The sequence below is a fragment of the Ambystoma mexicanum genome, chromosome 9, assembly GCF_040938575.1.
Source record: "Ambystoma mexicanum isolate Mex_15411 chromosome 9, UKY_AmexF1_1, whole genome shotgun sequence".
NCBI lineage: Eukaryota > Metazoa > Chordata > Amphibia > Caudata > Ambystomatidae > Ambystoma > Ambystoma mexicanum.
This window is the reverse complement of record NC_090931.1, coordinates 15,530,623-15,556,961: the sequence shown is the minus strand read 5'-3', so window position 1 is coordinate 15,556,961 and position 26,339 is coordinate 15,530,623. Positions and strand designations below refer to the sequence as shown.

General features: G+C 56.1%; 1 protein-coding gene across 1 annotated transcript in view; it reads left to right on the top strand.

Moving 5' to 3' along the window:
* Nucleotides 1-290: 290 nt before the first annotated feature.
* LOC138487219 (collagen, type I, alpha 1b-like) overlaps nucleotides 291-26,339 on the top strand; it is a 174,938-nt gene continuing 148,889 nt past the window's right edge. The window contains exons 1-2 of the mRNA XM_069613858.1: nucleotides 291-315; nucleotides 3,017-8,329. Coding sequence (XP_069469959.1) covers nucleotides 291-315; nucleotides 3,017-8,329 — 5,338 coding nt within the window. The remainder of the gene's footprint in view (nucleotides 316-3,016; nucleotides 8,330-26,339) is intronic.

The window sequence follows — 26,339 nt, the reverse complement described above, 5'->3', positions numbered from 1 at the left end:
TGAGACCGTGACGAGAAACGTGTCACACTTCCGGAAAGTACCAGCTGAACTATGGGAAGAACACCAAATGTCCCCCAGAAGCGAGGCGATACCATCTCACACACCCCGGGGCCAAACATCGCCCACGACCCGTGCCACGGAAGCACCGCACCCGCAAGAAGACCAGAGCGAGATCGGGACCCCAAGAGTGGATGCACCTGAGAGAAACAGCACGCGATACCTTTTGAGGGCAAAGCCTAAACCATCATCCCGTCTCCAAGGATACGTGGTAGACGGGGTCTACATCCAGAATGCCCTGCCCCGATGAACTCAAAGGTATCTGACTATGCACAGCCCAGTTGATTGTTGATGTTTAAAAGTTGTGTAAACACCTCCAAGTTGGGGAGGAATGTGGTGTCACGTGCCCGTTAGTTCCGGGTCACGTGACACGCCGGAAATAAAGGAATCACCGGAACTGGCGTAAGAACGCCAGTCCGGGTTTATGCATCTTACCAAGCGGTCGTGTCGTCTATTGCCTGCGAAGCTCCTGCCGCGCGCGCCCTGCCTGCGGCCTGCACTGCGCACTCTTAGATGTTAGGTTTGCCTGCGGCCTCGCAAGCCGACATCACACCCCCCGACCCCCCATCATACTCTCCCTCGCTGATGCGGCCATGACCCTGCTGGCTGCCCTTTACCTCTCCAGGTGGGGGCTACCCGCTGCCCACTGCCCAGCACACTTCTTCACCGGCAGCCCAGTGCCTATGCGGGGGCTGGCGCCACTCCTCCTCTCAGGTGGGAGTCATTTGGTTAGGTCCGGGGCCGCCACTTCAGTCCCCAGGGGGGAGCTGCTCTGCCTTCCTTCTCGGGGCACAGTTGCATTATCCTGACAGCGCAGATACCCCTCAGCTCCAGGGGGGGCATCGCGGGGATCTCAGCCTCCTTACCGCCACTGCTCTCTTTTCCTTAATGAAATCCTGGCAAAGCAGAGAGCCGGGCAGCCGCACCACCTCGCGGGGACCTTTCTTCCTTGTCGCCATTGGTATGGGGGCCGGCTATTGGCATCAAGCCGCCCCCCTTGGCTGCTATGGGACACCAGCACCCTGGAGGGCCAGTGCCTCAGGGGGTTGCCAGGGAACACCCGGTCTTAGGTGGGGGCAGGGCGGGCCACACCCTGACCATGCGGACCCTTGCCACCTGGCTGGCACGAGGGCCCCACGGCATCCTGGCCTGAAGGCCCGTGCTCACATGGGATGGGCCTGCACTCAGTCGGTCCTCTCTGGGAGTCTGCAGCCGGTCTGCTGCACGTGCCTGCAGGGCCTCCTTTTATCAGCTTGGGCCATGACACCGTCTTAAAAGGGCAACACACATGGAAGGGCCACACACCATTAAAAGGGCAAAACACTTGGGATGGCCACACACCACAGAGAAGAGGAAAGCATCTTAAAATGGAATTGCACGTTAGAAAACAAAGCGTATCACCAGTGAGGGGGAAAGAAAGGAACGGAAACGAATAAGTGGGGGCGAGGAAGGAGACCCACTAGGAATACAATTCAAACGTGAACACATTAGTGAAGAGCCCAATGACATCCATTAATGCCGCCGGCCACACTAACAGCTGTAGGCGCGACCTGTGGCGCAAAGGTGGCGTCGTCGCTTCACAGAAAGACAACTTCACCCAAGAAGGGTTCCCAAAGGACGGCGCGCCTGGCACACAACGGACCCTTCCCCAGCCCCTCTGGCCTTGCCGGGGGCCAGCCTGGCCGCCAATCGGCCGGGCAAACCTTGGCTTTGAGATGAAAGCCGTGCCTTCAGATGAGTGGGGGGAGGAGGATGGGGAAAGGGGGGTGGGGGAGGGGTATGAACTGTGAGTAGATATCGCTGTGAGTGGTCATGTAAATATTAGGTTAGGCAGAGGCTCGTATTCTCCGTGTGAAGCTTACAGATAAGCAGTGCTCCCTTTTCTTAGACGTTAGCGCCATCGTGTGTTCAAATGTAGATACTGCATCGTCAACTCAAACCTACCGATGCTGGCATTTAAGAAAGGTTATTTCAAACCCCCCACACGATGGGGGTGGGGTTCTCGGCCTGGCCCCACATTATCCCGATTCACAGCACTTTTGTTCGAACTGCCCCAATTTTCTGAAGCTCTGAGAGAAGTGTGAAAAACGCGAGAGATCTCACATTTCTCAATTTTGGGAATACGGCACCCACCCAGGGCTGTCTATTCTTTGGAATTCTGTGAACTGTGTTTTTTTTTTTGAGTTCCAATTTAAATGTAGGACTACAAGTGTGGAAACACGAGCTCTGCGCAGCACACCGTCGGGGAGTAGAGGCTCCGCCCCCTCTGTTCTACCCCAAGGGTGGTCTGGCAGGGAGCCCATATATCCTAGCCCCCTTTCTCCACCCGTCCTGCTCCTCCAACCACCACACACTCCCACCCTCTACCCGCCAGAATCAGCTCATCTGTCCAGCATTACACACACGCACACAATCACCCATTCACTCACTCATTTAAACATCCCATTGACCATTCACTCACTCATTTAAACATCCCATTGACCATACACTCACTCATTTAAACATCCCATTGACCATACACTCACTCATTTACATGCGCACCATGCCCCCCATACATCACACACTCATTCACACACACTCATTCATACATACATTACATACGCCTTCCTTGCACACATGCATAAATAAACAATAAGCTAACATGCAACACCCTTTCACAATGCTAGTTTCAGAAAAGATTTTCCTTGCCTCTCTGCCTAACAAACACCAAGTGTGCACATCAGACCCTCCCCTCGGATGCGAAAGACCACTTAACATGGGCAGTCGTGTGCCGCTCACCCCCACCTGTCAAGGCACATAACATCCCGTTGTAGCCCCCACTCCCATTCGGCTAAATAACTGAGGCCAGACCAGTTTTCCTCATTTGTGGCATAACAAGGCGCCAGTTTATTTATAAACATTTCACACTATCTCATTATTATAGTCCCAGACAATCTTTTTCTTATCCATTCCTTTCCAGCCTACTTAGGTCACCGCTCCCCGAACCTCCCAGAGCCTCGGTCTGGGCAACACACATTGGCCGGCGCCGCTGATGGGCAGCAGGGAGTGCCGTCCCTGAACCTCCCAGAGCCTCGGTCTGGGCCACACACATTGGCCGGCGCCGGTGATGGGCAGCAGGGAGTGCCGTCCCTGAACCTCCCAGAGCCTCGGTCTGGGCCACACACATTGGCCGGCGCCGCTGATGGGCAGCAGGGAGTGCCGTCCCTGAACCTCCCAGAGCCTCGGTCTGGGCCACACACATTGGCCGGCGCCGCTGATGGGCAGCAGGGAGTGCCGTCCCTGAACCTGGCCGGCGCCGCTGATGGGCAGCAGGGAGTGCCGTCCCTGAACCTCCCAGAGCCTCGGTCTGGGCCACACATATTGGCCGGCGCCGCTGATGGGCAGCAGGGAGTGCCGTCCCTGAACCTCCCAGAGCCTCGGTCTGGGCCACACACATTGGCCGGCGCCGGTGATGGGCAGCAGGGAGTGCCGTCCCTGAACCTCCCAGAGCCTCGGTCTGGGCCACACACATTGGCCGGCGCCGCTGATGGGCAGCAGGGAGTGCCGTCCCTGAACCTCCCAGAGCCTCGGTCTGGGCCACACACATTGGCCGGCGCCGCTGATGGGCAGCAGGGAGTGCCGTCCCTGAACCTCCCAGAGCCTCGGTCTGGGCCACACACATTGGCCGGCGCCGCTGATGGGCAGCAGGGAGTGCCGTCCCTGAACCTGGCCGGCGCCGCTGATGGGCAGCAGGGAGTGCCGTCCCTGAACCTCCCAGAGCCTCGGTCTGGGCCACACATATTGGCCGGCGCCGCTGATGGGCAGCAGGGAGTGCCGTCCCTGAACCTCCCAGAGCCTCGGTCTGGGCCGCACACATTGGCCGGCGCCGCTGATGGGCAGCAGGGAGTGGCGTCCCTGAACCTCCCAGAGCCTCGGTCTGGGCCACACACATTGGCCGGCGCCGCTGATGGGCAGCAGGGAGTGCCGTCCCTGAACCTGGCCGGCGCCGCTGATGGGCAGCAGGGAGTGCCGTCCCTGAACCTCCCAGAGCCTCGGTCTGGGCCACACACATTGGCCGGCGCCGCTGATGGGCAGCAGGGAGTGCCGTCCCTGAACCTCCCAGAGCCTCGGTCTGGGCCACACACATTGGCCGGCGCCGCTGATGGGCAGCAGGGAGTGCCGTCCCTGAACCTCCCAGAGCCTCGGTCTGGGCCACACACATTGGCCGGCGCCGCTGATGGGCAGCAGGGAGTGCCGTCCCTGAACCTCCCAGAGCCTCGGTCTGGGCCACACACATTGGCCGGCGCCGGTGATGGGCAGCAGGGAGTGCCGTCCCTGAACCTGGCCGGCGCCGCTGATGGGCAGCAGGGAGTGCCGTCCCTGAACCTCCCAGAGCCTCGGTCTGGGCCACACACATTGGCCGGCGCCGCTGATGGGCAGCAGGGAGTGCCGTCCCTGAACCTCCCAGAGCCTCGGTCTGGGCCACACACATTGGCCGGCGCCGCTGATGGGCAGCAGGGAGTGCCGTCCCTGAACCTGGCCGGCGCCGCTGATGGGCAGCAGGGAGTGCCGTCCCTGAACCTCCCAGAGCCTCGGTCTGGGCCACACATATTGGCCGGCGCCGCTGATGGGCAGCAGGGAGTGCCGTCCCTGAACCTCCCAGAGCCTCGGTCTGGGCCACACACATTGGCCGGCGCCGCTGATGGGCAGCAGGGAGTGGCGTCCCTGAACCTCCCAGAGCCTCGGTCTGGGCCACACACATTGGCCGGCGCCGCTGATGGGCAGCAGGGAGTGCCGTCCCTGAACCTGGCCGGCGCCGCTGATGGGCAGCAGGGAGTTCCGTCCCTGAACCTCCCAGAGCCTCGGTCTGGGCCACACATATTGGCCGGCGCCGCTGATGGGCAGCAGGGAGTGCCGTCCCTGAACCTCCCAGAGCCTCGGTCTGGGCCACACACATTGGCCGGCGCCGCTGATGGACAGCAGGGAGTGCCGTCCCTGAACCTCCCAGAGCCTCGGTCTGGGCCACACACATTGGCCGGCGCCGCTGATGGGCAGCAGGGAGTGCCGTCCCTGAACCTGGCTGGCGCCGCGTCTGGGCCACACACATTGGCCGGCGCCGCTGATGGGCAGCAGGGAGTGCCGTCCCTGAACCTCCCAGAGCCTCGGTCTGGGCCACACACATTGGCCGGCGCCGCTGATGGGCAGCAGGGAGTGCCGTCCCTGAACCTGGCCGGCGCCGCTGATGGGCAGCAGGGAGTGCCGTCCCTGAACCTCCCAGAGCCTCGGTCTGGGCCACACACATTGGCTGGCGCCGCTGATGGGCAGCAGGGAGTGCCGTCCCTGAACCTCCCAGAGCCTCGGTCTGGGCCACACACATTGGCCGGCGCCGCTGATGGGCAGCAGGGAGTGCCGTCCCTGAACCTGGCCGGCGCCGCTGATGGGCAGCAGGGAGTGCCGTCCCTGAACCTCCCAGAGCCTCGGTCTGGGCCACACACATTGGCCGGCGCCGCTGATGGGCAGCAGGGAGTGCCGTCCCTGAACCTCCCAGAGCCTCGGTCTGGGCCACACACATTGGCCGGCGCCGCTGATGGGCAGCAGGGAGTGCCGTCCATGAACCTCCCAGAGCCTCGGTCTGGGCCACACACATTGGCCGGCGCCGCTGATGGGCAGCAGGGAGTGCCGTCCCTGAACCTCCCAGAGCCTCGGTCTGGGCCACACACATTGGCCGGCGCCGCTGATGGGCAGCAGGGAGTGCCGTCCCTGAACCTCCCAGAGCCTCGGTCTGGGCCACACACATTGGCCGGCGCCGCTGATGGGCAGCAGGGAGTGCCGTCCCTGAACCTCCCAGAGCCTCGGTCTGGGCCACACACATTGGCCGGCGCCGCTGATGGGCAGCAGGGAGTGCCGTCCCTGAACCTGGCCGGCGCCGCTGATGGGCAGCAGGGAGTGCCGTCCCTGAACCTCCCAGAGCCTCGGTCTGGGCCACACACATTGGCCGGCGCCGCTGATGGGCAGCAGGGAGTGCCGTCCCTGAACCTGGCCGGCGCCGCTGATGGGCAGCAGGGAGTGCCGTCCCTGAACCTCCCAGAGCCTCGGTCTGGGCCACACACATTGGCCGGCGCCGCTGATGGGCAGCAGGGAGTGCCGTCCCTGAACCTCCCAGAGCCTCGGTCTGGGCCACACACATTGGCCGGCGCCGCTGATGGGCAGCAGGGAGTGCCGTCCATGAACCTCCCAGAGCCTCGGTCTGGGCCACACACATTGGCCGGCGCCGCTGATGGGCAGCAGGGAGTGCCGTCCCTGAACCTCCCAGAGCCTCGGTCTGGGCCACACACATTGGCCGGCGCCGCTGATGGGCAGCAGGGAGTGCCGTCCCTGAACCTCCCAGAGCCTCGGTCTGGGCCACACACATTGGCCGGCGCCGCTGATGGGCAGCAGGGAGTGCCGTCCCTGAACCTCCCAGAGCCTCGGTCTGGGCCACACACATTGGCCGGCGCCGCTGATGGGCAGCAGGGAGTGCCGTCCCTGAACCTCCCAGAGCCTCGGTCTGGGCCACACACATTGGCCGGCGCCGCTGATGGGCAGCAGGGAGTGCCGTCCCTGAACCTCCCAGAGCCTCGGTCTGGGCCACACACATTGGCCGGCACCGCTGATGGGCAGCAGGGAGTGCCGTCCCTGAACCTGGCCGGCGCCGCTGATGGGCAGCAGGGAGTGCCGTCCCTGAACCTCCCAGAGCCACGGTCTGGGCCACACACATTGGCCGGCGCCGCTGATGGGCAGCAGGGAGTGCCGTCCCTGAACCTGGCCGGCGCCGCTGATGGGCAGCAGGGAGTGCCGTCCCTGAACCTCCCAGAGCCTCGGTCTGGGCCACACACATTGGCCGGCGCCGCTGATGGGCAGCAGGGAGTGCCGTCCCTGAACCTCCCAGAGCCTCGGTCTGGGCCACACACATTGGCCGGCGCCGCTGATGGGCAGCAGGGAGTGCCGTCCCTGAACCTCCCAGAGCCTCGGTCTGGGCCACACACATTGGCCGGCGCCGCTGATGGGCAGCAGGGAGTGCCGTCCATGAACCTCCCAGAGCCTCGGTCTGGGCCACACGCATTGGCCGGCGCCGCTGATGGGCAGCAGGGAGTGCCGTCCCTGAACCTCCCAGAGCCTCGGTCTGGGCCACACACATTGGCCGGCGCCGCTGATGGGCAGCAGGGAGTGCCGTCCCTGAACCTCCCAGAGCCTCGGTCTGGGCCACACACATTGGCCGGCGCCGCTGATGGGCAGCAGGGAGTGCCGTCCCTGAACCTCCCAGAGCCTCGGTCTGGGCCACACACATTGGCCGGCGCCGCTGATGGGCAGCAGGGAGTGCCGTCCCTGAACCTGGCCGGCGCCGCTGATGGGCAGCAGGGAGTGCCGTCCCTGAACCTCCCAGAGCCTCGGTCTGGGCCACACACATTGGCCGGCGCCGCTGATGGGCAGCAGGGAGTGCCGTCCCTGAACCTCCCAGAGCCTCGGTCTGGGCCACACACATTGGCCGGCGCCGCTGATGGGCAGCAGGGAGTGCCGTCCCTGAACCTCCCAGAGCCTCGGTCTGGGCCACACACATTGGCCGGCGCCGCTGATGGGCAGCAGGGAGTGCCGTCCCTGAACCTCCCAGAGCCTCGGTCTGGGCCACACACATTGGCCGGCGCCGCTGATGGGCAGCAGGGAGTGCCGTCCCTGAACCTCCCAGAGCCTCGGTCTGGGCCACACACATTGGCCGGCGCCGCTGATGGGCAGCAGGGAGTGCCGTCCCTGAACCTCCCAGAGCCTCGGTCTGGGCCACACACATTGGCCGGCGCCGCTGATGGGCAGCAGGGAGTGCCGTCCATGAACCTCCCAGAGCCTCGGTCTGGGCCACACACATTGGCCGGCGCCGCTGATGGGCAGCAGGGAGTGCCGTCCCTGAACCTCCCAGAGCCTCGGTCTGGGCCACACACATTGGCCGGCGCCGCTGATGGGCAGCAGGGAGTGCCGTCCATGAACCTCCCAGAGCCTCGGTCTGGGCCACACACATTGGCCGGCGCCGCTGATGGGCAGCAGGGAGTGCCGTCCCTGAACCTCCCAGGGGGGTGCGCCTCCTCTTTATACCGTGCAGCCCCTACCGGGGAGGAGGTTAGTTTAGGCACTGCTCGATCGACTGAGTTACCGGGACAGCAAGAAGGGGTTTCTGCCGCTTTGCCGCCCACACTCCAGCCGAAAAAAGTGTCCTACTATTCACACCCTCGCCCACTTTGGGCGTCCACCAAGTTCAGCAAAACAGGTACCTGCCCATATCGGACAAGTCAAACCCTGTCCTTCTCATAATACCCTTTCTTCTCCAATAATGCCATATTGTTAAGAAACCAGCCCCCCTTGCAAAAGGTTACCATTGCCACGTTGAGCTTTTTTCTGGACTTCTTTTTCTGGATGGAAGGACAAAATCTCATCTCCTCTAACATCGTTCATTGAGTGGTCCTCCTTTGCTGTGCCCTTTGTTCTGAGTTTATTTCCCCCATTTGCAGCCTGCTACCTGTGAACCCTGCCCCATCTGGCAGAGCAGCTACCAGCCGGCTCATGCATGCACCTAACTCGAATCCTGCATCCCTCATTCCTGTACACCATAAGAGTCGGAGACATGGAAGGGCCCAGAAAGCCCCAAAGCCGTCGGGGCATTGCGCCTTACAAAAATACTACTGTAAGTGCAGTAGTGGCAGACACCTCTGTGCCGCAAATGCTCCTCTCACGATGCTGTCACCTTCGCCCGGGCCGACATACCTATAGCCTCTGTGGCAGCTTTACCCCTCGAGCACTCATACTGGGCCGGTATCAAGAGCCGGTGTCGGAGTAGCCGGGCACCCACACAGCATTGTGCCGGGCAGGGACACAGCAAATGGTGGGGGGGACTGAGGTTCAGAAGGCCCGACCACCGAGGCAGTGTCTCTGCTCTGCTCTGCTTGCGCAGGGACCAGCAGGCACCCTGACCCTCAACCCCACTCACCTTAGGTCGGTCCAGCAACGGGTGCCTGTACAAGGCTGCTTCCCCTGCTGAGGTACCAAATATAGGGGCCATAGTATATGGCCCCACTTCCTATTGCTGCCCTTGGCTCACTAGTGGGGCAGCAGGCGAGGCGGGGGGCTCGGCCTCTGTGCCCTGTTTTGCCTTGGCACTTCAAGCCCCTTTGGGGCAGCGCCATGTGCTAACCAGTGATCGAAGTGAGTGGTAACGGTCAAGAGCCGTGTTCCACTACTTTTCTTTTTTTCTGTTTACCATTCCTCTACTTTTTAGACCATATTCACCATTCTATATAGAGGACTTGTGCATTCATGTCCCTGTGCAAGTGTAACAGTTGCAACTACTGTAACTGTTGCAACTACTGCTTGCTAATGTAACTGTACTCTTATGTAACATGATCAAAAAACGTACACGCCCGTATGCCCCTGGGCCTGGTTGCGCTTTATAAATAAACCAAATACAAATACAAATAGAGTTGCAAGAGGAGCCTTAGTTACTAGTCACTTAGACTATTGCAGCGCCCCGGCAGCAACACCTTGCCTCATGTTGCATTATGCTTCCTCCTACCCTCTCCCCTGCCGATACCACAGTTCTACTACTTTTTTTAGTACATGTCTCAGGAGGTTAGCTCAGGGGCAACATGCTTGCCTTGGATACAAGATGACAGCAGAGCCACACGCGTGGTCCGCGCTTAGGAACCTCTGGGTATTAAGCGCATTATAAATAACGTATCATATCATACATTTCCACCACTGTTGTTTAAAACCGTCAGTTTTAGGAAGGGCTTGTCTCCCATCTCTGAGTCGCTAAAAGCACCGCCCCTCAGCCAGGGACATCATTTCATCAAAATGACAGGGGTAGTGGAAGCGACATCACACAACCCTTGACCCTTGATGACATCACAGGAAGTGATGTCATTTGACCCCACCCCGAAGTGATATTGTGGGAAGCGATGGAACACGACCTTTCACCCGTTGACAAAACCGGAAGTGGCATCACATAGCATTGTACACTACGAAAAATATGGTTACGATATCACTATAATATGATATACATTTCATACAAGTATGGATCGCCATATGTATCATTAAGATCAGTGTGTATAGGCCCATATTGCCAAATTACTCTGAATGCATGAAGACGTCCATGACCAAATGATAATGATGTGTTATCATATAGCACTTACGCTTAAGCGCTTTATATAGAAAAAATATACACCCAATATCACCCAGGTACTCATTTATCGACCTCAGAAGGATGAAAGGCTGAGTGAGGCATTTAAGAACAGACTAAATCAGTGACTCACCCCCGGAAGTGTGCCTGAAATAAACATTTAATGAGCCTTGCAATTATGGTATAGAATTCCAGAAAGACACATTATTTGGTATTCCTATTCTTTCTTATTTAGGGTCAGTGCTGAAAGTGTTAGACTTGTGGCCCTCCTGTTCTTATTTTTCTTCTTTTTTTTAAGGGGCCTGATCAAGAAAGCCAGCCATCCCAGAAGTAAAGAGCCACGGCCCAGGAGCTTGCCTTACAAAAAAAAAGAACCAAAAAAATAAAAAATAAATGTTTTTTTTGTTTAGAGGTCGCAATGGAGACCACAGAGGTCGTGACCCCTAAATGAAGTCCCTGCCCTCAGCTCACATTTCCGGGGAGGGGAGGCAGGGGAGGCCTGCTGAGGAGGGACCTCAGCCCATCCTCCTCACCTTCCTCTTCTTCTGGTCTGATGAGGAGGCCTCCAATCCCTGGGAGATGCTGCTGGGCCTGAAGGCGGCGTCCAAGGTCTTCCCTCACGTAGTGGCCTGCATGTAATTAAACAACGGCAGCGGGAGGGGGGGGGGGGGTTCTACGGGCCAGTAATTAAAGGGAGAAACTAAGCGGGGTCTACCTATTATCCTGGCAATCAGTCAACTGTGTAAAATAATAGGGGGGGGGGTGAAAAGATCGCCATTCCTTGCTTCATGAGCAGTTTATACTCATTGAAACCTGAAGAGAAGTTCCCAGGTGCGATGGAGGAGGTCTCTTTGTTGTTTAGCCCAACAGGGAGGGCTTCTATGTCCACTGGAAAGGCAGCCCTAAGAGATCTTATGGATGGCCAGATTGTTGAAATGCTTGACACTGGCCCATCTGAGGTCAGGTCCCTCTCCTGCCTGGGAGTTGGCCAAAGATCTCAGGCCTCTACAGATTCCCCTCGCTGCCCCTTGGGGTCCACAGACCCTACGTTTCTCAGCTGGAAGACCATTTGCTGCGCGGGCAGATTTCACCACACTTTGCTGTAACCCTACTTTAGGTGGTCTCAACCCCGCTGGTGGCACTCTCAGTCTAAAGTTGTACCCATTCTGGTCTCCATTTTTTCGAAACTCCCCCTTTCCTTGTTTTCAACATTTATTCTAAACAAACCTTATTCCCGAAATCAAGGAGTCCGTTTAACAATTGCAACACCCAGGTGCATGGCATTTATTTTCTAACCTGCACAAGACAACCAGACACCTGTGTGTTGCCCGCCTTGTCTTCACATCACAGAATTGTTTCACAGAAGCATCTTCTGAATAAAATGTGCAAGTTTGTATGCATTCATACCTCACTGTTCTCTTGTCAATCTAGACACTTTGCAGACTCGCTAGAAAGCATGATATGATAGGATAGGTTATTTACAACGCACTTAATACCCGGAAGTCTCTAAGCACGACCCGGGGATCGAGGGTTCGAACCTATGGTGCTCCGTGTCGTCTTGTTTCCAAGCCCAGCACGTTGCCCCTGAGCTATCCTCCCGAGACTGAAGGTGCGGGTATTTACTGTGGAGTATACAGCGAGTGAGGAGCTTGGGGGTGCTGGTGGCTCCTTCCCAGTGAGCTGTGAATCGTCAGGGAAAGGGGCAATAAGCACTCGCCAGTTCACACCTGTGTCTGCCCCCGCCCAGTAATAAAAGATAGGACTTAAAGAAATATTCCAAAAAATAAGCCTTCATCAGGATTTGACGGAGGCAAGCCTCAGTGTTTTACACCTTTTCCTTGATTTCAGGGTAGAGGATGTGTACCACAGAGCAGTTTAAGTGCCACCAGCGGTGCCCCAACCTTTCATATTTACCCATGAATGGCAATTCCCTCACTTGCAAGGGACCTCCTGCCCAACGAGGCACTGGTCCTGGCCCATCTAGATGCCAAGGACAATATTTTGACATATTTGGAGAGGACTGGGTCTTTGCTTGTCATCTTTGAGGCTCCAGGGAAGCAAAGCCTCCTCTTTGACCCTCGGCTGCTGATTGTGGACATCATCTTTCTACCGTATCCCACCTCCTGGGGGGCTGCGGGGGAGTAGGGGCGCTCCGCTGGCGGCTTCTTGGATCTAGGCAAGGAGCGGCGTCGATCTTGGACATTTGCTGTGTGGCTGCGTGGCCCTCCCCGCTGACTTTCAGGACCTCTTTATCAATTCCATCTTCCTGGTCAGAGGGCTGGGGGTTTTGCCCCCTGCTGTTTTGGGACCTCTGGCAATGCACATTCCCTTAGTTTGTCCTGAAGATTCACTGTGTGCTGCAGTTTGGGTGATTCTTGTGGTCGAAATGATTCCTTTTTGGGTATGCTTCAAGATGTAAGGACTGGGAAGAAGAGTTGCAATGGCCTGATTACTTACTGTTAATCTTCACTACACCTAGTCCTCCACTTCCCCGTCCCAGTACGTAACAGCCCCCAGGACCCTGGGCAGTCGGGATGTGTTGGAGGTGAGCAGTCTCCTTATACGGGGAGGGATGAAAACAAAAATATGGAATGGTTTGTGGGGAAGCTCTGTGGAAAGACAGAAGGCCTTCATGACCCAAGTACTGGGACGAGGAAGAATAGGGCTCGGTAGATTGAAGATTACCGGTAAGAAATCGGGCCCTTACTGTCCATCACGCACTGCAAAACGCACCCGCACTTTGAAGCATCGAAGCAGCAACATGTAACCTTCACTACATAGCACGTCTGTTGGACGTGATCATCTGATTTACAAGCACCACCAGATAACCTGTTCCCCAATGGGCACTCCTGTGGGGGAAGGAGGGAAAACTGAGGGAGGTGGGGGCCAGGACAGCAGGCACTGCTGAGGTTTGCGGAAGGAGGTGGGGAGGGTGACAGGAGGCCAGGTAGTTTTGATGTTTGAGGGTGTTGTATGGCAGGAACCCATGAGTAGTGTGCATGCTTCCCTCTTAGCTTTCCTGGCCCTGGGGGAAAGTGTAGTCGGTTGCTCACATCATCCAATAGTCCTTCATCTTCCTGCCTCTTTTGAGCCTCATCAGTAATTAATTCAAGTTAATATTGTCTGTAGAGACCCTCACTTTGCCCTTGTACATCACCATTGCCAACCCCACTCATCGGCAATCTGCAGACGGGCCTTGCGCTGGAGGACTGCTACAGAAATGTAATGTAATAGGGCATTTTTATAGCACCTAGTGCCATTGGTATGGCCTCAAGGTGCTGTAGGTGAATGCCCTTGGAGGACCGAAGTCTGAGGTATGAGAGATTGGTAAGAGGATTTTAGAATGCATGTTTGCATTGTAGCCAGTAGGAAGGTAGGAAGGGGTGGCTAACTCCCTGCGATCGACCGATGGAGAAGTGGCTTGTGGTCGGGTGCTGTGATTGGCTGTAAGGAAAGTATGTGAGTCAAGGTCAAACAACTGCAGCAACACATCAGCACCAACAATCTCCTCCAAACCTACCAATCTGGGTTCAGACCCAGATGCAGCACAGAGAGGGCAACCATACAGCTGGTCAACGATGCCCTGAGCATCTTTGACGATGGCCACTCCTGCCTCCTGGTTCTTCTTGACCTCTCGCATATCTAAGAAAACTCTGGCAGCTTGGTATCAGCTCCCCCTCCTGCCGAAAGTCAAATACTTCATCCCTCCGGACAGCTTTAGATCGACCATTCAGGCGCTGGTCCTATCCCACCTGGATGAGGGCAAAGCCCTCCTCGAAGGCCTCCCATCGTCCTCTCATGTGCCCCTGGGAAGTGTCCTACACGCAGCTGCATGTCCCATCGAGGGTCTGCACAGATACAACCAAATCACCCCGGCCCTCATCGACCTTCACTGGCTCCCACTGCACACACAAATCACCTTCAATTCTTGCTGCATCATCTATAAGGCAGTCGTCCTCAAGTCATCCAGCTACCTCGCGAAGAAACTCAGCATCCCTGGGGGCCAGCGCAGCACCAAAAGCCAGGACACGTGCAGACTTGAAATCCGCTGCTGCAAAAAGGAAAGGACCAGAAAACAAGCCTTCACTGCCTACGCCCTAAGATTATAGAAACTCCCCCCTATCGGCATCAGACTCGCCCCCACGCTCCTACAATTCAGAAAAGAACTCAAGACCCACCACTTCAAGAAGTCTCTCCTCCTCAACATGTAGGCCATCACATCGCCATCGGTGCCACCTGACTCGCTAGCCGTCATCTGCCCCTCTCCTTCCAACCACCCTGTACAGCTGTACCCCTCCTCTGTGCCCCTCTGTATCCTACCCACCACTGTATATCTGTTCTGTTGTTACCTCTGAAAAGCTTTCTGTTATACATCTCTATTGTTCGTTATGAAGATTAGCATTACGTTGCATGTGGGCAGAATTGAAATACTAGCTTGCATCAAATCGAGAAAGAATTGTGAAGATTAGCTCGAGTCACATACAGACAGAAATTGTGAAGACTGGCATTGCGTCACATCTGGACAGAATTGTAATAGTAGCTTGCATCGCCTCTAAATAGGGATGCCACTAACGAACCCCACTAAACAATCTCTCACCTCTGCATTCAACTCTCACCCTCCACACAAACACAACCACACCTCCAGAGCACTACAAACGGCACGCACTTCACTACATTGCAAAAACAAAATATAACACACATAGCCTCGCACACCAACACATGACGGCTACCAACTGAAAAGCACACCTAAGCTCAGCGAACAGTGTTAATCGAACTGAGGCTGGTAACAGCACATCACCGCTCTCTTGCTCTTTTTCCTGCTCAATCCTACTAACCCTCCTACCCTCTTCCCTTTCTCAGTTCTGCCGGCACACCAGGGGACCGCTACGGTGGTGATAGTGCGCGGTATAAATATCCTTTAACATAACATATACCTGCCTAAAGCGCTCTGCTGCTTCTGAAAGCTCGATCTCTGCGCTCAATAAATAACATGATAATGATGATAATAATAATAAAAGGCGAGTGATTATGTGACCTGCTAGACCGAATTTATATCGTGAGACTTAGCTGCATTCCAGTGGCGGAGGTGATGTGGGATATGAGATCACGTAGTAGATGATTGCAGATGTCTATGGATGGGTGGCCGTGCTTTGGTAGGGATGGAGTTGGCGTGCAGTACGCGCCCATGAGTCATGACTGATTACTTCTTCCAATACCGGAGTGCAGGTCCTGTCATGCAGGTCTACAGGAGGCATTCCTCTGCTTGCTTGGTACTTTCTTGGGGTCTCCTCATGTGACTCACCAATGGCTCTGCCTACCTGACTGGGGGTGAAAGATCACCCGAGGGGTGGATTAGGTCAGTCAAGACGCAGATGGAAAGAGCAGGGTCTTGAGTGCTTTCCAGAAGGCAAGGTGCCTCTCTGCAGCGGATGCTAAAAGGGATAGAGTTCCATATTGTGGGTTATTGGATGGAGAAGGACAATCTCCCTATTCCGGTTGATTTGGCGGAAGGGATGACAAGGAGGAGAGCAGTGCCTGATCTCAGGTTTCTGTTGGGTCTGAGCTTGTGTTGTAGTTATTCTGGGCCTGTCTTGTGCTCTGTGTCGTCTTGCTTCCAAGATGAGCACATTGCCACTGAGCTATCATCCCTGGATATGGGATAGAGCATTGTGAGTGATGCACATAGCCTTGAATGTGGACCGTCATCTGACAGGGAATCAATACAGGACACAGAGGACGGGTGTGATGTGCTCTCTAGAGCCTCGGGCCAGGAGGAGCCTAGCTGCAGTGTTTTGGACCCGTTGGAGTTTTCTGAGTTGAGATGCAGTGGCACCCTGGTATAGGGAGTTGGTGGCAAGAGAGGACGATGGTTGTGATTGGGGCAACTCTTTGAGGTAGGCGAGGTATGGGACGGTCCGTCAGAGGATGCCTATGTTCCTTACTGTGTGGAGGTAGGGGAGGGAGCCTACAGAGGCTGGCCAAGGTGTGGGTTGGGGGAAGAGGGCAGTTGTCCTGCAGATCTTGATTTCAGTGAGGCAGGAAGCAAGGTCGGGGGAGGGTCTGGGGTGTCCTCGGGGATAGTGAAGATGGTTTGGGTGTCATCTGTGTATTTGTAGCAACACAGGCCGTGCGAAGTGATAAGAGCAGGGGGGGAGCTCAGGAGCTCATGCAGAGGCATATGCGCGGGGATGAGGAGAGAGGCGCCCTGTGGGGAGCTCAGGAGCTCATGCAGAGGCATATGCGCGGGGATGAGGAGAGAGGCGCCCTGTGGGGAGCTCAGGAGCTCATGCAGAGGCATATGCGCGGGGATGAGGAGAGAGGCGCCCTCTGGGGAGCTCAGGAGCTCATGCAGAGGCATATACGCGGGGATGAGGAGAGAGGCGCCCTGTGGGGAGCTCAGGAGCTCATGCAGAGGCATATGCGCAGGGATGAGGAGAGAGGCGCCCTGTGGGGAGCTCAGGAGCTCATGCAGAGGCATATGCGCAGGGATGAGGAGAGAGGCGCCCTGTGGGGAGCTCAGGAGCTCATGCAGAGGCATATGCGCAGGGATGAGGAGAGAGGCGCCCTGTGGGGAGCTCAGGAGCTCATGCAGAGGCATATGCGCAGGGATGAGGAGAGAGGCGCCCTGTGGGGAGCTCAGGAGCTCATGCAGAGGCATATGCGCAGGGATGAGGAGAGAGGCGCCCTGTGGTACTCAGTTGGTGACCGGGCGCAGAGTCGCGGAGAAGGGTGCATGTTTGTAATATGGGATCTATTGGAGAGGATGGAGGAGATCCACCTCAATGCTGCATCCTTGATATCGAGGGAGTGGAATCTGTCATGAGGGTGCGGTGGTAAACAGTGTCAAAGACTGTAGAGAGGTTAAGAAGGATATGTGCGGCACACCCTTCCAAGTATGAGGTTCTTTTGAGATAATCTCAGATGGGGACTAGGGATGATTAATGTCCTCGTAGGGATCTGAAGCAAGGAGGAGGTTAGCTTCAGTGAAAAGGCAAAGCTGGGTGTAGGCTGTGCGGTCAGTTAGTTTGACTATGAAACGGTTGTTTGAGATAGATCTGTACTTGGCCAGAAGAAGGGGGTCAGGGGAGGGTTTTCTGAGCAGGGGTGTGATGTGAGATGTCTTAATAACTGCTGGGAATGCACCTGACGTGAGGAATGTGTTAATGATGGATCCATCCTGAGGGATGTGCCGGCACAGGAGGAAGAAAAGATATCCTTTAGGATAGAAGGAGGGCAGGGATCTCCGGGGATCCTGAGGGCTGTGCCGGCACAGGAGGAAGAAACAATATCCTTTAGGATAGAAGGAGGGCAGGGATCTCCGGGGATCCTGAGGGATATGCCGGTGCAGGATGAAGAAAAGATATCCTTTAGGATAGAAGGAGGGCAGGGATCTCCGGGGATCCTGAGGGCTGTGCCGGCACAGGATGAAGAAAGGATGTCCTTTAGGATAGAAGGAGGGCAGGGATCTCCATTCGATCCTGAGGGACGTGCCGGCACAGGATGAAGAAAGGATATCCTTTAGGATAGAAGGAGGGCAGGGATCTCCAGGGATCCTGAGGGCTGTGCCGACACAGGATGAAGAAAGGATATCCTTTAGGATAGAAGGAGGGCAGGGATCTCCGGGGATCCTGAGGGATATGCCAGTGCAGGATGAAGAAAGGATATCCTTTAGGATAGAAGGAGGGCAGGGATCTCCAGGGATCCTGAGGGCTGTGCCGGCGCAGGATGAAGAAAGGATATCCTTTAGGATAGAAGAAGGGCAGGGATCTCCGGGGATCCTGAGGGATATGCCGGTGCAGGATGAAGAAAGGATATCCTTTAGGATAGAAGGAGGGCAGGGATCTCCAGGGATCCTGAGGGCTGTGCCGGCACAGGATGAAGAAAGGATATCCTTTAGGATAGAAGGAGGTCAGGGATCTCCGGGGATCCTGAGGGACGTCTGCTGGAAAGCAACTTAAGGAATTCAGGATGGGAGAGAAAGTAGAGAGGAGGGGGATGGGTGGTGGGCGAGTCTGTGTCACGCTTCCATGCCAGCCACACACCGCTGTGCCTCATAAACTCCCTCTCAAAGCACATGCAGCACCCCCACTTACTTTCTGGCATCTTCCTTCATGGCGCCTGTATCCCTCTTGGCATTTGTCCCTTGGGCATACTCCTTCACTCTGCGGTCTCGGAGGTCATGTCACTGGTATCGCGCATCTGCTAATGCCCAGATCCTGGGTTTAGCGCATGTGCATTGTGGCAGCAATGGCGCTAGTTGGCAAAATCTGTCAGCCAGGCTCACTGGAGCCTCTCTTTCATGCCGCAGGCACACTTAAATCCCTGGTTACAGCTGTCAAACACATCTTATAGCACCCCAGCAATCAACTAGGTTGCTGCTGTTTTTCCTTCTATGTCCTTTCCTTGAACTGCACTAGTCACTCTCGGGATCTGTTCTGCCTTATCTCTTCCTGCCTGCCTGCCTGTCATTACTTGCTCCTTTCCTTCCTGCCTGCCTTTACCTGCTCCTTCCTGCCTGCCATTACCTGTTCCTTTCCTTCCTGACTGTCTTTACCTGCTCCTTTCTTTCCTGCCTGCCTTTACCTGCTCCTTTTCTTCCTGCCTGCCTGCAATTACCTGCTCCTTTCCTTCCTGCCTGCCTGCCTTTACCTGCTCCTTTCCTTCCTGCCTGCCTTTACCTGCTCCTTTCCTGCCTGCCTTTACCTGCTCCTTTTCTTCCTGCCTGCCTTTATCTGCTCATTTCCTTCCTGCCTGCCTGCCTGCCTTTACCTGCCCCTATCCTGCCTGCCTGCCTGCCTTTACCTGCTCCCTCCTGCCTGCCTTTACCTGCTCCTTTCCTTCCTGCCTTTACCTGCTCCTTTCTTTCCTTCCTGCCTTTGCCTGCTCCTTTCTGTCTTTCCTGCCTGCCTTTACCTGCTCTTTCCCTTCCTGCCTGCCTTTACCTGCTCCTTTCTGTCTTTCCTGCCTGCCTTTACCTGCTCTTTCCCTTCCTGCCTGCCTTTACCTGCTCCTTTACTTCCTTCCTGCCTTTACCTGCTCCTTTACTTCCTTCCTGCATGCCATTTCCTGCTGCTTTCCTTACTGCCTACCTGCCATTTCCTGATCCTTTCCTTCCTGCCTGCCATTTCCTGCTCCTTTCCTACCTGCCTTTACCTGCCCCTTTCCTGCCTGCCTTTACCTGCCCCTTTCCTGCCTGCCTTTACCTGCCCCTTTCCTGCCTGCCTGCCTTAACCTGCTCCTTTCCTGCCTCCATTGCATTTACCTGCCCCTTTCCTGCCTTTACCTGCCCCTTTCCTTCCTGCCTGCCTTTACCTGCTCCTTTCCTGCCTGCCTTTACCCGCTCCTTTCTTTCCTTCCTGCCTTTGCCTGTTCATTTCCTTCCTGCCTTTGCCTGCTCCTTTCCTGCCTGCCTTTACCTGCCCCTTTCCTTCCTGCCTTTACCTGCTCCTTTCTTTCCTTCCTGCCTTTGCCTGTTCATTTCCTTCCTGCCTTTACCTGCTCCTTTCCTGCCTGTCTTTACCTGCCCCTTTCCTGCCTGCCTGCCTCCTTTACCTGCTCCTTTCCTGACTGCCTTTACCTGCTCCTTTCCTTCCTGCCTTTACCTGCTCCTTTCTTTCCTTCCTGCCTTTGCCTGTTCATTTCCTTCCTGCCTTTACCTGCTCCTTTCCTGCCTGCCTGCCTTTACCTGCCCCTTTCCTGCCTGCCTGCCTCCTTTACCTGCTCCTTTCCTGACTGCCTTTACCTGCCGCTTTCCTGCCTGCCTGCCATTACCTGCTCCTTTCCTGCCTGACTTTACCTGCTCCTTTCTTTCCTGCCTGCCTTTACCTGCCCCTTTTCTGCCTGCCTGCCTTTACCTGCCGCTTTCCTGCCTGCCTGCCTGCCTGCCTGCCTGCCTGCCTTTACCTGCTCCTTTCCTGCCTGCCTTTACCTGCTCCTTTCCTGCCTGCCTGCCTTTACCTGACTCTTTCCTGCCTGCCTTTACCTGCTCCTTTCGTGCCTGCCTTTACCTGCTCCTTACCTGCCTGCCTGCCTTTACCTGATCCTTTCCTGCCTGCCTTTACCTGCTCCTTTCCTGCCTGCCTGCCTTTACCTGCTCCTTCCTGCCTGCCTTTACCTGCTCCTTTCCTTCCTGCCTTTACCTGCTCCTTTCTTTCCTTCCTGCCTTTACCTGTTCCTTTCCTTCCTGCCTTTACCTGCTCATTTCCTGCCTGCCTTTACCTGCCCCTTTCCTGCCTGCCTGCCTTTACCTGCTCCTTTCCTGCCTGCCTTTACCTGCCCCGTTCTTTCCTGCCTGCCTTTACCTGCCCCTTTCCTGCCTTTACCTGCTCATTTCCTTCCTGCCTGCCTTTACCTGCCCCTTTCCTGCCTGCCTGCCTTTATCTGCTCCTTCCTGCCTGCCATTGCTTGTTCCTTTCCTTCCTGACTGTCTTTACCTGCTCCTTTCTTTCCTGCCTGCCTTTACCTGCTCCTTTCCTTCCTGCCTACCTGCAATTACCTGCTCCTTACCTTCCTGCCTGCCTGCCTTTACCTGCTCCTTTCCTTCCTGCCTGCCTTTACCTGCTCCTTTACCTCCTTCCCGCGTGCCACTTTTCACTCCTTTCCTTACTGCCTACCTGCCATTTCCTGTTCCTTTCCTTCCTGACTGCCTTTACCTGCTCCTTTACTTCCTTCCTGCCTGCTATTACCTGCTCCTTTCCTTACTGCCTACCTGCCATTACCTGCTCCTTTCTTTCCTGCCTGCCTTTACCTGCTCCTTTCTTTCCTGCCTGCCTCCCTTTACCTGCTCCTTTCCTTCTGTCCTGCCTTTACCTACTCCTTTCTTTCATGCCTGCCTTTACCTGCCCCTTTCCTGCCTGCCTGCCTGCCTTTACCTGCTCCTGTCTTTCCTGCCTGCCTTTACCTGCCCCTTTCCTGCCTGCCTGCCTTTACCTGCTGCTTTCTTTCCTGCCTGCCTTTACCTGCTCCTTTCCTTCCTGCCTTTACCTGCCCCTTTCCTTCCTGCCTGGTTACGTTTACCTGCCCCTTTCCTACCTGCCTTTACCTGCTCCTTTCCTGGCTGCCTTTACCTGCCCCTTTCCTGCCTGCCTTTACCTGCCCCATCCTGCCTGCCTGCCTTAACCTGCTCCTTTCCTGCCTGCCTTTACCTGCTCCTTTCCTGCCTGCCTTTACCTGCCCCTTTCCTGCCTGCCTGCCTTTACCTGCTCCTTCCTGCCTGCCTTTACCTGCTCCTTTCCTTCCTGCCTTTACCTGCTCCTTTCTTTCCTTCCTGCCTTTACCTGTTCCTTTCCTTCCTGCCTTTACCTGCTACTTTCCTGCCTGCCTTTACCTGCCCCTTTCCTGCCTGCCTGCCTTTACTTGCTCCTTTCCTGCCTGCCTTTACCTGCTCCTTTCTTTCCTGACTGCCTTTACCTGCCTCTTTCCTGACTGCCTTTACCTGCTCCTTTCCTTCCTGCCTTTACCTGCTCCTTTCTTTCCTTCCTGCCTTTGCCTGTTCATTTCCTTCCTGCCTTTACCTGCTCCTTTCCTGCCTGCATGCCTTTACCTGCCCCTTTCCTGCCTGCCTGCCTCCTTTACCTGCTCCTTTCCTGACTGCCTTTACCTGCCCCTTTCCTGCCTGCCTGCCATTACCTGCTCCTTTCCTGCCTGACTTTACCTGCTCCTTTCTTTCCTGCCTGCCTTTACCTGCCCCTTTTCTGCCTGCCTGCCTTTACCTGCCGCTTTCCTGCCTGCCTGCCTGCCTGCCTGCCTTTACCTGCTCCTTTCCTGCCTGCCTTTACCTGCTCCTTTCCTGCCTGCCTGCCTTTACCTGACTCTTTCCTGCCTGCCTTTACCTGCTCCTTTCCTGCCTGCCTGCCTTTACCTGACTCTTTCCTGCCTGCCTTTACCTGCTCCTTTCCTGCCTGCCTGCCTTTACCTGCTCCTTCCTGCCTGCCTTTACCTGCTCCTTTCCTTCCTGCCTTTACCTGCTCCTTTCTTTCCTTCCTGCCTTTACCTGTTCCTTTCCTTCCTGCCTTTACCTGCTCATTTCCTGCCTGCCTTTACCTGCCCCTTTCCTGCCTGCCTGCCTTTACCTGCTCCTTTCCTGTCTGCCTTTACCTGCCCCGTTCTTTCCTGCCTGCCTTTACCTGCCCCTTTCCTGCCTTTACCTGCTCATTTCCTTCCTGCCTGCCTTTACCTGCCCCTTTCCTGCCTGCCTGCCTTTATCTGCTCCTTCCTGCCTGCCATTGCTTGTTCCTTTCCTTCCTGACTGTCTTTACCTGCTCCTTTCTTTCCTGCCTGCCTTTACCTGCTCCTTTCCTTCCTGCCTACCTGCAATTACCTGCTCCTTACCTTCCTGCCTGCCTGCCTTTACCTGCTCCTTTCCTTCCTGCCTGCCTTTACCTGCTCCTTTACCTCCTTCCCGCGTGCCACTTTTCACTCCTTTCCTTACTGCCTACCTGCCATTTCCTGTTCCTTTCCTTCCTGACTGCCTTTACCTGCTCCTTTACTTCCTTCCTGCCTGCTATTACCTGCTCCTTTCCTTACTGCCTACCTGCCATTACCTGCTCCTTTCTTTCCTGCCTGCCTTTACCTGCTCCTTTCTTTCCTGCCTGCCTCCCTTTACCTGCTCCTTTCCTTCTGTCCTGCCTTTACCTACTCCTTTCTTTCATGCCTGCCTTTACCTGCCCCTTTCCTGCCTGCCTGCCTGCCTTTACCTGCTCCTGTCTTTCCTGCCTGCCTTTACCTGCCCCTTTCCTGCCTGCCTGCCTTTACCTGCTGCTTTCTTTCCTGCCTGCCTTTACCTGCTCCTTTCCTTCCTGCCTTTACCTGCCCCTTTCCTTCCTGCCTGGTTACGTTTACCTGCCCCTTTCCTACCTGCCTTTACCTGCTCCTTTCCTGGCTGCCTTTACCTGCCCCTTTCCTGCCTGCCTTTACCTGCCCCATCCTGCCTGCCTGCCTTTACCTGCTCCTTTCCTGCCTGCCTTTACCTGCCCCTTTCATGCCTGCATGCCTTTACCTGCCCCTTTCCTGCCTGCCTGCCTTTACCTGCTCCTTCCTGCCTGCCTTTACCTGCTCCTTTCCTTCCTGCCTTTACCTGCTCCTTTCTTTCCTTCCTGCCTTTACCTGTTCCTTTCCTTCCTGCCTTTACCTGCTACTTTCCTGCCTGCCTTTACCTGCCCCTTTCCTGCCTGCCTGCCTTTACTTGCTCCTTTCCTGCCTGCCTTTAACTGCTCCTTTCTTTCCTGACTGCCTTTACCTGCCTCTTTCCTGCCTGACTGCCTTAACTGCCCCTTTTCTGCTTGCCTGCCTGCCTTTACCTGCTCCTTTCCTGCCTGCCTTTACCTGCTCCTTTCCTGCCTGCCTGCCTTTACCTGCCCCTTTCCTGCCTGCCTGCCTGCCTGCCTTTACCTGATCCTTTCCTGCCTGCCTTTACCTTCTCCTTTCCTGCCTGCCTGCCTTTACCTGCTCCTTCCTGCCTGCCTTTACCTGTCCTTTCTTTCCTTCCTGCCTTTACCTGTTCCTTTCCTTCCTGCCTTTACCTGCTCCTTTCCTGCCTGCCTTTACCTGCCCCTTTCCTGCCTGCCTGCTTTTACCTGCCCCTTTCCTGCCTGCCTGCCTTTACCTGATCCTTACCTGCCTGCCTTTACCTGCTCCTTTCCTGCCTGCCTGCCTTTACCTGCTCCTTCCTGCCTGTCTTTACCTGCTCCTTTCCTTCCTGCATTTACCTTTTCCTTTCCTTCCTGCCTTTACCTGCTCCTTTCCTTCCTGCCTTTACCTGCTCCTTTCTTTCCTTCCTGCCTTTACCTGCCTTTTTCCTGCCTGCCTGCCTGCCTGCCTTTACCTGATCCTTTCCTGCCTGCCTTTACCTGCTCCTTTCCTTCCTGCCTGCCTTTGCCTGCTCCTTCCTGCCTTTCTTTACCTGCTCCTTCCTGCCTTTCTTTACCTGCTCCTTTCCTGCATGCCTTTACCTGCCCCTTTCTTTCCTGCCTGCCTTTACCTGCCCCTTTCCTGCCTTTACCTGCTCCTTTCCTTCCTGCCTGCCTTTACCTGCTCCTTTCCTGCCTGCCTTTACCTGCTCCTTTTCTTCCTGCCTGCCTTTACCTGCTCATTTCCTTCCTGCCTGCCTTTACCTGCCCCTTTCCTGCCTGCCTGCCTGCCTTTACCTTCTCCTTCCTGCCTGCCTTTACCTACTCCTTTCCTTCCTGCCTTTACCTGCTCCTTTCTTTCCTTCCTGCCTTTACCTGTTCCTTTCCTTCCTGCCTTTACCTGCTCCTTTCCTGCCTGCCTTTACCTGCCTCTTTCCTGCTTCCCTGCATGCCTTTACCTGCTCCTTTCCTGCCTGCCTTTACCTGCCCCTTTCCTGCCTGCCTTTACCTACTCCTTTCCTGCCTGCCTTTAGCTGCTCCTTTCCGTCCTGCCTGCCTTTACCTGCTCCTTTCCTGCCTGCCTTTACCTGCTCCTTGTCTTCCTGCTTGCCTTTAACTGCTCTTTTCCTTCCTGGCTGCCTTTACCTGCCCCTTTCCTGCCTGCCTGCCTTTACCTGCCCCTTTCCTGCCTGCCTGCCTGCCTTTACCTGCTCCTTCCTGCCTGCCTTTACCTGCTCATTTCCTTCCTGTCTTTACCTGCTCCTTTCTTTCCTTCCTGCCTTTACCTGTTCCTTTCCTTCCTGCATTTACCTGCTCATTTCCTCCCTGCCTTTACCTGCTCCTTTCCTGTCTCCATGCGTGCATTTACCTGCCCCTTTCCTGCCTGCCTGCCTGCCTTTAACTGCTCCTTTCCTGCCTGCATTTACCTGCTCCTTTCTTTCCTGCCTGCCTTTACTTGCCCCTTTCCTGCCTGCCTGCCTTTACCTGCCCCTTTCCTGCCTGCCTGCCTGTCTGCCTGCCTTTACCTTACCCTTTCCTGCCTCCCTGCATGCCTTTACCTGCTCCTTTCCTGCCTGCCTTTACCTGCCCCTTTCCTGCCTGCCTTTACCTGCTCCTTTCCTGCCTGCCTTTACCTGCTCCTTTCCTTCCTGCCTGCCTTTACCTGCTCCTTTCCTACGTGCCTTTACCTGCTCCTTGTCTTCCTGCCTGCCTTTAACTGCTCATTTCCTTCCTGCCTGCCTTTACCTGCCCCTTTCCTGCCTGCCTGCCTGCCCGCCTTTACCTGCCCCTTTCCTGCCTGCCTGCCTGCCTTTACCTGCTCCTTCCTGCCTGCCTTTACGTGCTCCTTTCCTTCCTGCCTTTACCTGCTCCTTTCTTTCCTTCCTGCCTTTACCTGTTCCTTTCCTTCCTGCATTTACCTGCTCATTTCCTCCCTGCCTTTACCTGCTCCTTTCCTGCCTGCCTGCGTGCATTTACCTGCTCCTTTCCTGCCTGCCTTTACCTGCCCCTTTCCTGCCTGCCTGCCTTTACCTGCTCCTTTCCTGCCTGCGTTTACCTGCTCCTTTCTTTCCTGCCTGCCTCTACCTGCCCCTTTCCCGCCTGCCTGCCTTTACCTGCCCCTTTCCTGCCTGCCTGCCTGTCTGCCTGTCTTTACCTGCTCCTTTCCTGCCTGCCTTTACCTGCTCCTTTCCTGCCTGCCTGCCTTTAGCTGCCCTTTTCCTGCCTGCCTGCCTGCTTTTACCTGCCCCTTTCCTGCCTGCCTGCGTGCCTTTACCTGCTCCTTTCCTGCCTGCCTTTACCTGCCCCTTTCCTGCCTGCCTGCCTTTACCTGCTCCTTTCTTTCCTGCCTGCATTTACCTGCCCCTTTCCTGCCTTTTCCTGCTCCTTTCCTCCCTGCCTGCCTTTACCTGCTCCTTTCCTGCCTGCCTTTACCTGCTCCTTTTCTTCCTGCCTGCCTTTATCTCCTCATTTCCTTCCTGCCTGCCTTTACTTGCCCCTTTCCTGCCTGCCTGTCTGCCTTTACCTGCTCCTTCCTGCCTGCCTTTACCTGCTCCTTTCCTTCCAGCCTTTACCTGCTCCTTTCTTTCCTTCCTGCCTTTGCCTGTTCGTTTCCTTCCTGCCTTTACCTGCTCCTTTCCTGCCTGCCTTTACCTGCCCCTTTTTTGCCTGCCTGCCTTTACCTGCCCCTTTCCTGCCTGCCTGCCTGCCTTTACCTGCTCCTTTCCTGCCTGCCTTTACCTGCCCCTTTCCTGCCTGCC